This window comes from Tenrec ecaudatus, chromosome 1, assembly GCF_050624435.1.
Source record: "Tenrec ecaudatus isolate mTenEca1 chromosome 1, mTenEca1.hap1, whole genome shotgun sequence".
Taxonomy (NCBI): domain Eukaryota; kingdom Metazoa; phylum Chordata; class Mammalia; order Afrosoricida; family Tenrecidae; genus Tenrec; species Tenrec ecaudatus.
In genome coordinates this window covers 254,670,887-254,686,596 of record NC_134530.1, presented here as the reverse complement: position 1 = coordinate 254,686,596, position 15,710 = coordinate 254,670,887, and the positions used below count along the sequence as shown (strand labels likewise).

Here is a 15,710-nt window from a genome sequence, read left to right as displayed (position 1 = left end):
GAGGAGAAGGAGGAGGAGGAGGAGGAAGAGAAGAAGAAGAAGAAGAAGAAGAAGAAGAAGAAGAAGAAGAAGAAGAAGAAGAAGAAGAAGAAGAAGAAGAAGAAGAAGAAGAAGAAGAAGAAGAAGAAGAAGAAGAAGAAGAAAAGGGTCTATAAATAGTTCTAGTAGGTTTGCCTGCTGACCCTTATGTATGTTTCCCCTTGCTGCTCTGTGGCGCTCCCTTTGTGTTTCACCCTGGTGCGTGGGGTCAGACCGGGAGCAATTCCCACACTGTGTCTCCAGCGCTGTCCCCTGCAGTGCTGTGGGTCAGTGAGGAGGCATTGTGTCTCGTGGTGGACCCTACGGTTGTCTCTGTGTGCCTGATCAATAGGGTTTTCAGTGGGTGAGTTTTATCATGAAATTGCCAGGCCTTTCTTCCTAGTCCATCTCAGTCTGGAAGTTGTGCTGCACCCTGTTTAGCGTCATAACAACACACAAGCCTCCGCAGCTGGGCACCGCTGTCCAGGAGGTGCGTGGTCAGGAATGAGCCCAGGTTCCCACACGGCAGGCGAGAACTCTACTGAAGAGTGATCCCACCTTTACCCCACCCTCACCTTTACCCCACCCCTCAAAATCACTATGGGCCAGTCAATCCCCACTCGTAGCATTTTAAGACTGCCCCTGTGTGTTTCTCAAACGGGTAACTCTTTACTGTCTCCCGGTGTGGCTGGTGGTTGCGAACTGTTGATTTTGCAGTTCACAGCCCAACTCTCGGTTCCTCTTTTTCCCTCCGATGCTAGGATCGCATCATTCTGGGATCCAACAGCGCCTACCTCTACGTCGGGTTTCCAGCTGAGCGAGGCAGTGAGGACTGGGACGCGGGCAGGTTCGACTATGAGTTTTTCCAGCTGGAGCGGGCAGCCGCAGAGGGCGTGAGTGTGGACAGGCTCGGTGAGTGGCCGGGGCCCTGACGTTAAGCTGACACTGCCCACACGCCGATCGAGGGCACGGGCTTCTGCTTCCCTTAAGAAAGTGTCTGAGAGCAACAAAGCCCACATGGAAGAAGCACACCAGCCTGTGCGATCACGAGGTGTCAAAGGGATCAGGCATAAGGCATCATCAGAACAAAAAAATCCTATCATAGTGAATGAGGGGGGCGGTGTGCAGAGTGGAGACCCAAAGTCCATTTGTCGGCCACTGGAGATCTCCTTGCAGAGGGGTCTAGGGTGCGATGTAGCACCGATGAAGAGAATACAGCTTTCCTCTAGTTCCTAAATGCTTCCTCCTACCCCCCACCCCCACCCCCCAACTATCATGAGGGGATGTACACTGGTGCAGATAGGAGCTGGAGGCACAGGGAATCAAGGGCAGATGATGCCTTCAGGACCAGGGGTGTGAGTGGCGATACTGGGAGGGTAGAGGGAGAGTGGGTTGGAAAGAGGGAACCGACTACAAGGATCTACAAGTGACCTCCTCCCTGGGGGATGGACAACAGAAAAGGGGGTGAAGGGAGACGTCAGACAGTGTAAGATATGACAAAATAAAAATTTATAAATTCTCAAGGGCTCATGAAGGAGGAGGAGCGGGGAGGGAGGGGGAAAAATGAGGACCTGATGCAAAGGGCTTAAGTGGAGAGCAAATGCTTTGAAAATGATGAGGGCAAAGAATGTACAGATGTGCTTTACACAATTGATGTATGTATATGTATGGATTGTGATGAGTTGTATGAGTCCCTAATAAAATGTTAAAAAAAAAAGAAAGAAAGAAAGAAAGAAAAATCAGTCATCAAAAACCCAGGAGCACAGTTCTAGCTGACCCACATGAGGTTCTCCCGAGCCAGAGTCAACTCGATGGCAACCTGTTTCATCCCCTCCACCAGAGTAAGTTGTAGATCCACAGGGCGTGTTCCCCAGGAACCAGAGAAGCTTCACAGCTGCCCAGGGACCGAAGGACGGTCCTCCTGTTGTCTCCCTCTAGGGCCGGTGGTCATGATGCAGAGACATTTTATGAGGCATTCTTAATTTTGAAATAAAGTCTTGAACCTTTCACGACTGTGTCGCTTCACTCAGATGTCCAATTTTTAATCTATGTGTAAACATGTATATATATGAAAGAGAGAAAATACAGTAAAATATATAGATGTGTTTTCTCAACTACTTGAAAGTTACAGATATTTAGCTATACTCAATACTTTAGTTCCTAAGAAAAGAAACACATTCTTTTACATAGCTGTAGTAAAATGAGCAACACTAGATATGGATACAATACTACTATTTAACCTATAAATTTGTTCATATTTAATTACTTATTTCACTAATATTCTTAGAAATCCTTGTCTAGAGCTCAAATTCACATAGCACTAAGTTCTGTCATATCTCTTTGGTTTCCTTAAACCTGGAACAATTTATCAAGTCTGTCTTAGGCTTCCATGACCTTGACATTTGAGGAAAACAAAGTATTAGTTGTTTTGTATAATGTTCCTTAATTTGAGTTTTGTGAAGTTATGCATTTTGGGCATGAACGCCACAGAAAGGACATTGTGCCCCCTCTCAGTGTCTTGCTTCACTGAATAATTGATGGTGCTAATTCCCCTTTATTAAGATTCTATCTGATAGGTTACTTACTAGCTCTCCTTAATTAATGGATATTTTATGGTATTAGGTTGGTAGATTTCCAATACTTGTCAAACTTTCATCCACTAGTTTTATTACACCTTGAATATTCTTGCCAGCATACGTTAATTGTGATTTTTATCAAATGATGTATCTCTGGCTCCATCATTCCTTCTACAATTGTCTGTGATACATTTTTTTTTGTATTCTCTGCTTTCTTTTAAATCCTTTTATTGGGGGCTCATACAACTCTTATCGCAATCCATACATATATCAATTGTGTAAAGCACATTTGTACATTTATTGCTCTAATCATTCTCAAAACATTTGCTCTCCACTTAAGCCCCTGGCATCAGGTCCTCATTTTTTTCCCTCCCTCCTCACTCCACCCTCCCTCATGAACCCTTGATAATTTATAAATTATTATTTGGTCATATCTTGCCCTGTACAATGTCTCCCTTCACCCACTTTTCTGCTGTCCGTCCCCCAGGGAGGAGGTCACATGTAGATCTTTGTAATCAGTTCCCTTTCCAACCAACCCTCCCTCTACCCTGCCAGTATCACCACTCACACCACTGGTCCTGAAGGTATCATCTGCCCTGGATTCCCTGTGTTTCCAGTTCCTCTCTGTACCAGTATACATCCTCTGGTCTGGTCAGACTTGCAAGGTAGAATTGGGGTCATGATAGTGGGCGTGGGGGAAGCATTTAGGAACTAGAGGAAAGTCATAGTTTCATTGTTGCTATGTCACACTGGCTCATCTCCTCCCTGAGACCCTTCTGTAAGGGGATGTCCAGTGGCCTACAAATGTGCTTTGGGTCTCCACTCTGCACTCACCCCCTCATTCACTATGATAAGATTTTTGTTCTGATGATGCCTGATCCCTTCAACACCTTGTGATCACACAGGCTGGTGTGCTTCTTCCATGTGGGCTTTCTGAGCTAGATGGCCGCTGTTTACCTTCAAGCCTTTAAGACCTCAGATGCTGTATCTTTTGATAGCCGGGCACCATCAGCTTTCTTCGCCACATTTGCTTATTCATCCATTTCTCTTCAGTAATCGTATCATGGAGGTGAGCACAAAATGACATGATTTTTTTTGTTCTTTGATGCCTGATAAGTGATCCCTTTGGCACCTTGTGATCACACAGGCTGGTGTGCTTCTTTCATGTAGGCTTTGTTGCTTCTGAGATAGTTGGCCGCTTGTTTATTTTCAAGCCTTTAAGACCCCAGATGCTATATCTTTTGATAGCCGGGCACCATCAGCTTTCTTCACCACATTTGCTTATTCATCCGCTTTGTCTTCATCAGTTGTGTCAGGAAGGTGAGCATCATAGAATGCCAATTTAACAGAAGAAAGTATTCTTGCATTGAGGCAGTACTTGAATGGAGGCCCAATGTCCTTCCGCTACCTTAATACTAAACCTATAAATATATGCACATAGATCTATTTCCCCGTCCTCATATATAAATATATTTGCATATGCACATGCCTTTATCTAGAACTCTATAAATGCCCTTTGCCTCCCAGCTCTTTCCTCTATTTCCTTTGACTTTCCTCCTGTCCCACAATCACGCTCGGTCCCCACCAGGGTTTCAGCAATTCCTCTTGGTTATATTACCCTTGATCATGCCCTATCAGGCCTCCCACACTCTCCTCACCACTGATTTGGATCACTTGTTCCCTTATCCCTGGGTTTGTTAACACCACTACCTTTCCCTTCACCTCCCCCTCTCCCATGTCCCCCTGGAACCGTCAGTCCCATTGTTTCTTCCTCCAGATAGTTCATCCAGCCTATCTTATTTAGACAGACCTGCGGAGATAATAACATGCACAAGTACAAGACAGGGCAAATCAAGCAACAATATGCAACAAAGCAACAACAGCAACAAACCAATGACAAAACACAAGAAAGAAAAGCTTGTAGTTAGTTCAAGGATTGTTTGTTGACCTTTAGGAGTGTTTTCCAGTCCAGTCTGTTGGGGCACCATGCCTTGGCCCCAAAGTCCACCTTCAGCATTCCCTGGGGACCTCACCGCTCCATTCCCTTGCAGTTCTGTTGCACCCCCTTAGTGTTTTCCCTTGGTGTGGTGGGATCAGATCGGGTACGTGTCTATAGATAATGTACTGCAAGAATTTTTCTCCCTTTATTTGAATCAGTATAGATTCATGAATTCTGTTTTCTTAGTAGGTTACATGCTGTTGCTTTCAGGATTTTTTTAATCCTCAACTTGTCCTAGATTTGGCAGTGGGCTTCTTTTTGACATGTTCTCCCGTTCTTCAAGCGCACCCTTCCTTTCTGCCATAAAGAAATGCCGGGAGCACGGGGACTCAGTGCTGCTCTAGGATCTGCCAGGTCTCTAAGGATCTCTTGTTCTATTTAGTGCAAACAGTATGTATCAATCAAGGTCAAGTGCTAGGTGTGCTCATGTATATGAGGTGGCTTCAAAAAGTTTGTGGTAAAATTCCAATCTGTTCATTCCATTTTCCCATAACTTTAACCCCCTCATCTGTATATGTCTTCCACATATGTATTTATTGCTTCATCTATTTCTATAAAACCATGAATTCATTCTGTTATTTTCCATCCTAATTCATTAACAATCTAGTCTTTGCTAGGAGAGGAAACATTTCAAGTAATATGTGTTTCCCATTTATCTTCTTCTATAAAATGGGCTTATTTTGTCTGCTTAAAATCCTTCTCTTCTGTTACAAGAAGAAACATCTCTACTCCTATCAAAGGCCAACCCTCTGACTGTCCTCTGGAATCAATCCCCACCTTCTTGAGGAGCCCCCTCCCCTGTTTTCCTGCATCGCCAGAGGCTCCTGTAGATCCTTCAGGGCACATTCAAACATGCTTCAGTGTCTCCCATCATTTAGCTCAACAAACAAAGCCCTGCCATGACCCACTTCCGCCCTTTCCTTGCTGCTGTAGTTGGTTTTGTTCTTTTTTCTGACAAAACTAATATACATGCCATGTCCATTCCTTCCTCGGCCAGGCACTTTTAGGCTCCTCCAATCGGGTTGCTCTACCAACCATTCACTGATGTTGTAATTGACAAGGTTATCAGTGGCCTAGATACTGCCAAATCTCACAGGCGCTTGTCTGTTCTCATCTTACTGGGCCTTGGCAACATTTTGAGCCGCTAAGCTTTCTCTCCTCGTTGAGAGAGTTCTCTCTGAGAACAATATCCATCTCCTCCACATTCCTTTTTCTGACTTCCTCCTCAAAGCAATCCTGCCATTATGAGTACTCTGGAGCTTGGTCCCAGAGTGTTTGTCTATCTGGATGGTTTTCCTGTAAATTGATCTCATCCAGTCTTTGTGCCTCTAAATACCATCGTATCCTGACAATTCCCAATTCCTGTGAGCTCCATTAAGCACTCTGCTTCTACGTCTCAAAAGAATCTTAACTTAAAGTTCTCCCCAAAGAGTTCTTGATCCCTCCCTCCTTCCCCCCTGCTGGCCAAGCCTGCTTTTGCACTCGGTTTCCCCACTGTGGCAAAGAGCTCAAGTGAAAAATCTCGGAATCATTCGTTTCTGTGCTTCTCCACCTAATCTGCCTTTTCTCTGCCCCCAGCCCCTCCTTGCCACCATTTCAGTGCAAGCCAGTAACTTCTGCTTCAATGGCCCCCTCTCTTACCTGCTCAGTCCATTTGCCAGTCAGCACAAGAGAGGCTTTAATCCAAACGACATACCCCAAGACCAAAGGGAATTTACTGCAGGGAGGCAGAATTGCTCAGCATTAGAACATGGGTCAGCACTGACTCGATGGCAGTGAGTTTTGTGAGTGGGCCAGGCGCACGTTAGTCCTCAGTGACGCCTTTCCAAAGAAGGGGAAAATCCAGAATGGAATGTCACGTTTGCGAACATTTTGACTTTTTAGAACCATAGAGAGTGAATGAAGTTCAGCAACTATTTGCCCCAAGATCATCTTTGAACCTTAAACCAAAAATATCCCATGAAAAGTCTGCTCAAAACCAAACAAGACTGTAGCTGAACTGATTAAAAAGGTCTGCCTTGAGCATTAGGCTCATTAATTTATATATATATATTGACAAGAACAAATCAAAAGATTAGATAAGAACCTTAGGGATAGTGAATCTATGTTAAGGAAGAAGGAACAGCTCATGGGGGGAAGTAAGAATGGTTTCACAACTCAAAGAATGATAATTCAGCGTCGCTCAATTGTACACATAGCAATTGCTGAATTAGGTTTTGCTGTGCATGTTCTCAACAGTAACAGAGTAAATGATGTTTAATGGGAAAAGACAATGTCAAAGAACTGTAAGACTATTTTAATCAGATAATGACACTCTTCTGCTGAAAAATATTCAGTGACATCTCACTGCTCTTAAAATAAAACCCAACTCTTTACTGTGGTCCTGAAGGTCTTACGTGGTCTACCACAAGGTTTCTCCTCAGCCTCTCCCCACGGCCCTCCTCTTACCCACTTTGACCCTTGCCAGTTTCTTGTAGTCCATCCAAACCCGCTGCCACTGAGTCAATTCTAACTCACAGAGATCTTACACAGGGTTTCCACGGCTGTACATCTTGGATGGGAGCAGATAGCCTTTTCTTCCTCTCAGGGAGCGACTTGTGGGTTTGAACCACTGACCTTGCCATTAGCAATTCATTGCCTACCCAACAGCGTCACCAGGGCTCCTAAGCTCCTAAAGTACACAAACCCCTTTGCACTCTCTGCTGTCTTTCTTAGCTTTTTTCCCCTCTCATTCTCATTTTTCAGCGCTCAGCTCAAATTGTACGTTCTTAGGTAGCCCTCGGGAGTTCTGGGGACTCAGTGGGTTAAACGTTGGATTGCTAAACACAGGTTGGCAGTTCAAACCCCCCAGGTGCTCTATGGGAGAAAAAGGAGGCTGTCTTCTTCATAAAGATTTACAGCCTGTGGACTGCTCTGTCTTAAAGCATCATGATTGAGTCCTGTGATTTGGAATTGACTTGATGCTTGTGGGAAGGGAGCTCTTCTGAACCCTTAGCTTCAACTAGTTATGTTTCTTATTTGACTTCATAGCATATTTATCATCATGTTTAATTGCCTTCCTTACTAGCTTACCGTGTCATTATCCATTTATCCACATGGAATTATAAGCTTTAACAGGGATGGTTTTCCCTCTTGTGCAAACATTCATTATGCCTTCTTCTTTCATGCAAACAAGTGTTTACTGAGCTCTTACTATGTGCCGCTTGCAGCGGAAACCCTAGGGAAATAGCAATCCTGTCTTTGAGACCTGGCATGATATTTGTTCACTTTTGAATCCCCAGAGTCCGGTTACACTGTTTAACAATAGTGAGCATTCAAAAAAGTATCGATTGGGTTCGTGTAAATGAATAAGATTGGTCACACCCACTCCCCTCCCCACATGCACGTACAGAAGGTCCGTTAGGCCCATGAGCGCTACACTGTTCTCTGTCAGAGAAGCACCATTCCTGGGAGCTCTGAGCTCCGAGCATCAGGTTCCTCCCAGGAGAAGACAGGCCTGGGCTCAGTGCTCCTCACTCATCTCTTTACCCCATCCCGGGGCTGCTGATCCTGCAGGAGCTGAGGCTCAACAGTGAGTTTCACCGATCTGGAGCGTTTCCGGGGCTGGAGCTACAGGGATGGACAGAGTCGATGGCCTATCCTAGAAGGACTTAGCTAGATTTCTTTCCTTTCAGTTTTAGAATTTATTTTTGTTGGTTTTAAATATATGCACAGCAAATTACACATCAATTCACTCATATTTGCGAGCTCGAGAATCTGCCCACTCATCTATTCACAAAGATGGATCGCGTACCTGCCTTCCTTGCCGGGGGCTGGTGGGAATGAAAGGAAGGGGGACAGGCTCCAGACCTTGCATGGAAAGTGCTCAGACTCCGTGAAGACTGTGGTCTCAACAAGCCCCGTCAACCTAGAAGGTGGGCAGGTTCCAGGTAGTCTCCACACCCACCCTCCCCAAGGGCCTCAAATACTTGCCGTCAGGTGCCATTGAATGTGTCCCATCTCGTAGCTACCCTGATTGCAGCAGAACCAAATCCTGCTGGTCAGCCGACATCCTCACAACCACTGTTCGACTCGAGTCCACCGTTGCAGCGATTGAGGGTCTCCTCCTTTTACTGACCCTTCATTTTACAAAGCCTGGTGTCCTTTTTTCAGGGACCGGTTGCTCTTAATGACATGTCCAAAGCAGTTATCCCATTCTTGCTTCTAAGGAGCATTCTCACTGTACTTGATTCGTTCTTCTGGCAGTCACTGGATATTTAATATTCTTCCCCAAATATAAGAGAAGTAAAAACAGGTTGCTTATTGTATTAGCAGCACCTTCAAAATAAAGCTCCCTACCTCCACTGTAGCCTATCAGTTTGACCGCTCCGCTCTCTCCCACCTAGGACAGCCTGGAGCCACTTGGGTCAAGGTTCCAAGGTTAACAATGAGGGCTGGAATGCAGCTGCTGGTCTGGTCTTGGCCCAAGTACCAGGGAAAGAAGAAAACCAAAGACGTGGAGTCAAAAAGAGTCTGCAAGACTAACACAATACAATCTTATTTTAAGAAGAAGCTATAGCTAGTGTGATTATTTAAAAAATGGATAAGGGACTTGGACATTTCACTCTGCTGAGATGGATACATTAGTATGAAATGGCGACAAGCCCAGAGACAAAATGCTCAAGGTCACGTGTCATTTCAAAACCCCATATTCGTTGCCGTCGGGTTTATTCTCACTCCTAGGGACCTCACAGGACAGAGTAGAACTGCTTCATAGGATTTGCAAGTCTGTAAACCTTTACAGACCACAATGCTAGTAGTCCTTTCTCCTTGTGAGTGATTAATAGATTTCAACTGTCAGTGTTTAGTTACTAGTAGAATTCTTTAACCACGGCACTACCAGGACAACTGAATTATCTATTAGGGAAATGCAAATCAAAATCCAATCGAGAGACGGCCTCCCCGCCAATAGAATGGCAATGGAAATAGAAAACTAATGAAAATGACAGGTGCTGACAAGGTTGTGGAGACACCGGGCCCTGCCTCCACTGCTGCAGGGAATGCAAGCGTGTAGTCACGGAGGCACACCGTTGGAGGTTTCCTCAAAAAGTTCGACGTAGAACTACAAGATGATTCGGCATTGCCAATCCTCTGATGAACACAGAAGTAGTAAAAGCAGAGATACAAACTGAAATCTGTACACTGATTTATTGCAGGGCTTTTCATAATACACACACTCGTTTATGGACATGGTTAAGACTAAATTGTATTAAAAATCAGCATTAAAAAATAGGCATTATGGGAGAATGTCCGCATCAAACCACCAAATGGAGGATGATGACATTATTACATAACTGCAACATTGCATAATTACATGACTGTCCCATGGTGAGAATGGAGGTCCAGCCAAGTGAACACATAACCTTAATCATCACAGCCAATGCTCACCAACCACTCAGCATTCGTTACTGCCAGACATATGCCTTTAATTTGCAAAATAGTTTTTAACTGTGAATGTGAAATGTCAGATGACTAGATAGTTAGTAAATGAGGAGTAGGTCTGACAAAAAGGTGCAAACAGCCAAAACATCTATCAACAAAGGAATGGAGAAACAAAAGGTGGTATATCTATATACGCAATGGAATACTACTCAGTCATAAGGAAAAAAATGTTATATACTACAACATCAGTGATCCTTGAAAATATCGTTGTTTGTTGATGTCAAGTCAACCTCAGTTCATGGTGACTTCAAGTGTGCAGAGTAGAGCTATTCCATAGGACTCTCAACACTGCCACCTCTCCGGCGTAGGTCCTCAAGCCTTACTTCTAGGCACCTCTGAATGCGCTGAACTGTTCAACTTTTTGATTAACAGTCCAGTCCTTGGGGAACAGACTAAAATGACATATAATCCTCACCCTCCCTCCACCCCCATGGGGGGATGAACACTAACATGGACAAGGGAAACAGCGGGTGGTGTAAGATATGAAAATGATACTAATTTATAATTTACCCGGGGTCCAAATGGGATGTGGGAGGGAGGGGGAAAAAAGAGGAGCTGATCCCCAAGGGTAATGTAACCAAGAGGAATTGCTGAAACCCAGGTGGGGCCTAAGCATGATAGTGGGACAAGAGGAAAGTCAAAGGAAATAGAGGAAAGATCTGGGAGAGGCAAAGGGTATTTATAGAGGTCTAGATAAAGACATGTACATATGAAAATATACTTATATATGAGGATGGGGAAATAGATCTATGTGCATATATTTTTAGGTTTAGTATTAAGGTGGCAGAAGGACATTGGGCCTCCACTCAAGTTCTATTAAACTAGGATTCCATGATGCTCACCTTCCCGACACAACCACTGAAGACAAAGTGGGTGAATAAGCAAATGTGGTAAAGAAAGCTGATTGTGCCTGGCTATCAATACATATAGCATCTGGGGTCTTAAAGCCTTAAAGGTAAACAAGCAGCCATTTAACTCAGAAGCAACAAAGCTTACATGGAAGAAGAACTCCAGTTTGTGTGATCACGAGGTGCTGAAGGAATCAGTTATCAGGAATCAGAGAACAAAAATTAATATAATTGTGTACTCACCACCATAATACGATTGTTGAAGACAAATGGGTGCATAAGTAAATGTGGCAAAAGAAAGCTGATGGTGCCCGGCTATAAAAAGATATAGTGTCTGGGGTCATAAAGGCTTGAAGGTAAACAAGCAACCATCTAGCTCAGAAGCAACAAAGCCCACATGGAAGAAGCACACAAACCTGTGTGATCACAAGGTGTTGAAGGGATCAGGTATCAGGCATCATCAGAACAAAAAAATTCTTATAGTGAATGAGGGGGTGAGTGCGGAGTGGAGACCCAAAGCCCATTTGTAGGCCACTGGACATCCCCTTACAGAAGGGTCTCGGGGTGGAGACAAGCCAGTCAGGATGTGATGTAGCAACGATGAAAAATGCAACTTTCCTCTAGTTCTTAAATGCTACCCCCCACCCCGACCCTCCAACTATCATGATCCTAATTCTACCTTGCAAGTCTGGCTAGACCAGAGGATGTACACTGGTACAGACAGGAACTGGAAATCCAGGGAATCCAGGGCGGATGATCCCTTCAGGACCAGTGGTGTGAGTGGCGATACTGGGAGGGTGAAGGGAGGGTGGGTTGGAAAAGGAGGAACCAATTACATTGATCTACATGTGACCTCCTCCCTGGGGGACGGACAACAGAAAAGTGGATGAAGGGAGACATCGGACAGGGAAAGATATGACTAAATAATAATTTATAAATTAACAAGTGTTCATGAGGGAGCGGGGAGTGGGGAGGGAGGGGAAAAAACGAGGGCCTTAAGTGGAGAGCAAATGTTTTGAGAATGATGAGGGCAATGTATGTACAAATGTGCTTGACACAATGGATGGATGTATGGATTGTGATAAGCATTGTATGAGCCCCTAATAAAATCATACAGTTCTTATCATAATCCATACACCCATCTACTGTGTCAAGCACATTTGTACATACCAAGTTGACATCATTTTCAAAACATTTTCTTTCTACTTGAGCCCTTGGTATCAGCTCATTTTTCCCCTTCCCCCCCTTCCCTCCCTTTCCCTCCCTCATGAACCCTTGATAATTTATCAGTTTTTCCATGTCTTACACTCATCAATGTCTCCCTTCACCCACGTTTCTGTTGTCTGTCCCCCAGGGAGGACATATGTAGATCATTGTGATCGGTTCCCCCTTTCCACCCCACCTTGTCCTTCCCCTCTTGGTATCACTACTCTCATTATTGGTCCTGAGGGGGTTCATCTGTCCTGAATTCCCTGTGTTTCCAGCTCTTATCTGTACCAGTGTACATCCTCTGGTCTAGCCAGATTTGTAAGGTAGAATTGGAGATAACTCTCTTAAACACTTCAAAATATGGAGAAAAAATAGAGAACATTATGATTAGCAACGTCAGTCAACCTTATTGTGGTAGTTACATAATTTCGTGTTAACTTGAAACATACTTTAGCCTGTCAATCAGGTCACAGCCTGATAGTGTTTTCTCGTGGGCATGACAATGTCATAAGGAAGGTCCTGGGAACCTCCTCACTCCATTTCATCTGATGGTGAGCCACCCTGAGATTCAAGAGCCCTGCGATGCTTCCGCTGCCATTGGATCCGCAAGACTTTGCATTTCCTGGCCTGTGAGCTTCCTGCATTCTGCATCATTGCAGGTGGCTGTGTGAGTCTGAAGAGGGATTTATGGACAAGTACCGACTTATGGAACTGGTATCAGACTTATGAACTTGATCTGGACTGGTCTGGCATCTTTTCCTGATATATAATTACTTCTTGATATAAAGCTCTCTCTTATATGAAAGCCTCTGGATTTGTTTCTCTAGTCAACCCAGCCTAACACACTTATAAAGATATCATTATTATAAGGGAAAACAAAAAGGAAAATGGTTTGTACAACAAATGACAAGACTTGGAAGAGTACCAGGAGGCCAGGGCCTGGGGCAGGGACAGGGAGAGGGGAGGAATAGGAAATTATAGAAGGAGAGAGGAAGAATGGAAGGGGAAACAACTGACTCATATTTATGGGGATTTGACAGGATAATATTACTGATTTCACTTGAGATGGGATGTGCAACTATATAGAACATTATGAGTGAGTCCTAATGAATGAATGGATGAACAAGGAATGGACAGAGAAGGAAGGTCCCCAGCCTTAATAAAGTCTCCAGATTCTTCACCCTGCAGATTGGAACATGAGTGGCTAAAAAACCAAGGAAAAATAAAATTGAAGTAGACTTGGAGTCTTTAGTGACCTATAAGGTGACTGCAGCCATATATAAACCGAAAGTTATTAATAGTTGGTAAGATGGGTGGGAGGGAAAAACAAAGAACCTTTGCTTAGGAGACATTTGGTTAAATAGTGATGAAATAACATGAGAATGGATAGTAAGAGCGGCTGTACAGATTGAGCTATCTGGTTGATCTTACAGAATTATACATGTAACAATTGTTTAATTTGCACATATCTTCTTGTGTATGTTCTCAATGTTACAATAATAAAGCTATTTTTAAGGAGGATTGGAAGCTGAGAGTCCTCTTGTCATGATTCACAGGAGAAAAAAAAAGAGGTTTTTAAAAACTACCTGATGTTGTTGTTTTTAGGTGCCTTAGACGTGCTTTCTATTCACAAGCCCATTCGAAGAGTAGAACTGCCCCATATGATTTTCTAGGATATAGTCTTTAGGGGAGCAGATCACCAGTTCTTTCTCCCACGGAGCTCCTCGGGGAGGTAGAACCACCAACTTTTGGTTAGAGCTGAGGGCTTAACTATTGTGCTACCAGGACTCCTAATTATACATGAGTAATTTTGAATGTAATGCACAAATAAAAACCCCTCTTCGCTCTGCCCATGACTTTTTTCATCCTGCTCCCTACTGGCAAACATCTTGATGAGTAGCCTTCCAAACTTTTACATGCAAATTATATAAATGCATACCTTTTACATTGAAAGTAGATATACCATATATACTCGTGTATAAGCTGAGTTTCAGCTGAAAAACCGAGGTTTGGCTTATACACGAGTCAGTGGTACCCCAGCGAGGTGTAACATCTCGCAGACCCCCCTCCCCCCAGGTAACAGGATGAGCGCCAGTTATCTCGCGGGTGCTTGCCGTTTCTCTGCTGTTCATTCAAAGCCCCACTGATACTGCAAGGCTTTGAATGTTTGTTTACTCACATCTAACCAATCAGAGCCGTCCTATGACGTGTATCTTTGAATAAGCCTTTTAAAGACCATGTGCGAAGGATGTGGCATGAATGGATGTCATCTGGTCAAGCCCGACTAACAAAAGGAGGAAATCTCATGAAGCCTGACATAGAGTTAATAGCAAAGTGGGTTCGAGATGCATGGGAAGACATTCCAGAAGACATGGTGCGACGTGCCTTCCAGAAATGTAGTATTAGTCATGCTATGGATGGCAGTGAAGACTGCGCTTTGTATGAAAATGACAGCAGTGATGGTGATGACGGCGATCTCAGTGAGGACAGCGTCTATGATGACCTCACACCAGCTGAAGCTCTGCATTGGGATACGGATGCTGATGAGGAATCCAGTTGTGAAGGAGTTTAACTCTTTATATTTTAGCTTGGTTGCTGATTGAGCTCAGGGAATAGTACTCTTAAGGTATCATTCTTGATACCTTATTGTTTTTGTTGAACCTGTTTTCCACTTACTGTGCTGGTTTACTAATGTTAAATGACTTGTCCTTTTATTTATGTTTTTATTTAAAATAAATATTTAAATACATTATCCCGCTGATGTCTCAATTTTTTGTAATTTTATTTTCATTTTTTTATTATTGAAACTTACCAATAGCTTCTGCATTTTCCACCCTAGGCTTATAGTCAAGTCAATCAGTTTTTCTGGTTTCCCAGGTAATAATTAAGTACCTCGGCTTATACTCAGGTCGGCTTATATTCGAGTATATACGGTAATTCTCTGCATATAATCCTGCGCCTGACTTTCCCCCACTTAATCTAGCAAGAGTGACTTCAATCCAGTGTGTGTTTAGTGACCGCCCTCTTTCGGACAGAGTACCTCAGTGGCACATACAGGTACGTGCTAGACTACTAATGAAAGAGGCTGGCAGTTGACACCCACCTACAGGCGCCTTGGCAGAAGGTCCTGGAGATGACTTCACAAGAGCAGCGGTTGCAAACCCTAAGGGAAACACTTCTCTGACACACGTGGGGCCACAATGAGTCACAGCTGATGAAGCGGCAACTGGTCTTCCAGATTTAGAGGCTCAGTAGACTTGAGTGCCATGATAGATGTTAATTATTGAATCATTTCTAATATTTAAGGTTTTCAATATTAAAATGGTACAAAGTGCTTCCTTGGCACCCTGAATTTGTTGGGCCATTTTGTGAGTACGGCTAAGGGGAGGGAAACAATTTTGATTCCGGAAAGCTTGTGAACTTCTGGAGGGTAGAGCCACTATTGGGCTGAGCCCATGTCGGTGCCACAAAGACTGTGCACCTTTCTGCTCTGTAGATATGTGATGGACAATTGAATGGTTTCCTGAATGACCAGGCCTATTCATGTGTTCTTGGTTGTAAGGTGTTGTAGAACAAGTG

General features: G+C 43.9%; 1 protein-coding gene across 1 annotated transcript in view; it reads left to right on the top strand.

Moving 5' to 3' along the window:
* The window catches only part of LOC142440134 (kinesin-like protein KIF28P), a 111,048-nt gene that overhangs the window by 66,223 nt on the left and 29,115 nt on the right, over window positions 1–15,710 (top strand). Inside the window, exon 14 of the mRNA XM_075542695.1 lies at window positions 780–930. Within this exon, the coding sequence (XP_075398810.1) occupies window positions 780–930 (151 nt within the window). The remainder of the gene's footprint in view (window positions 1–779; window positions 931–15,710) is intronic.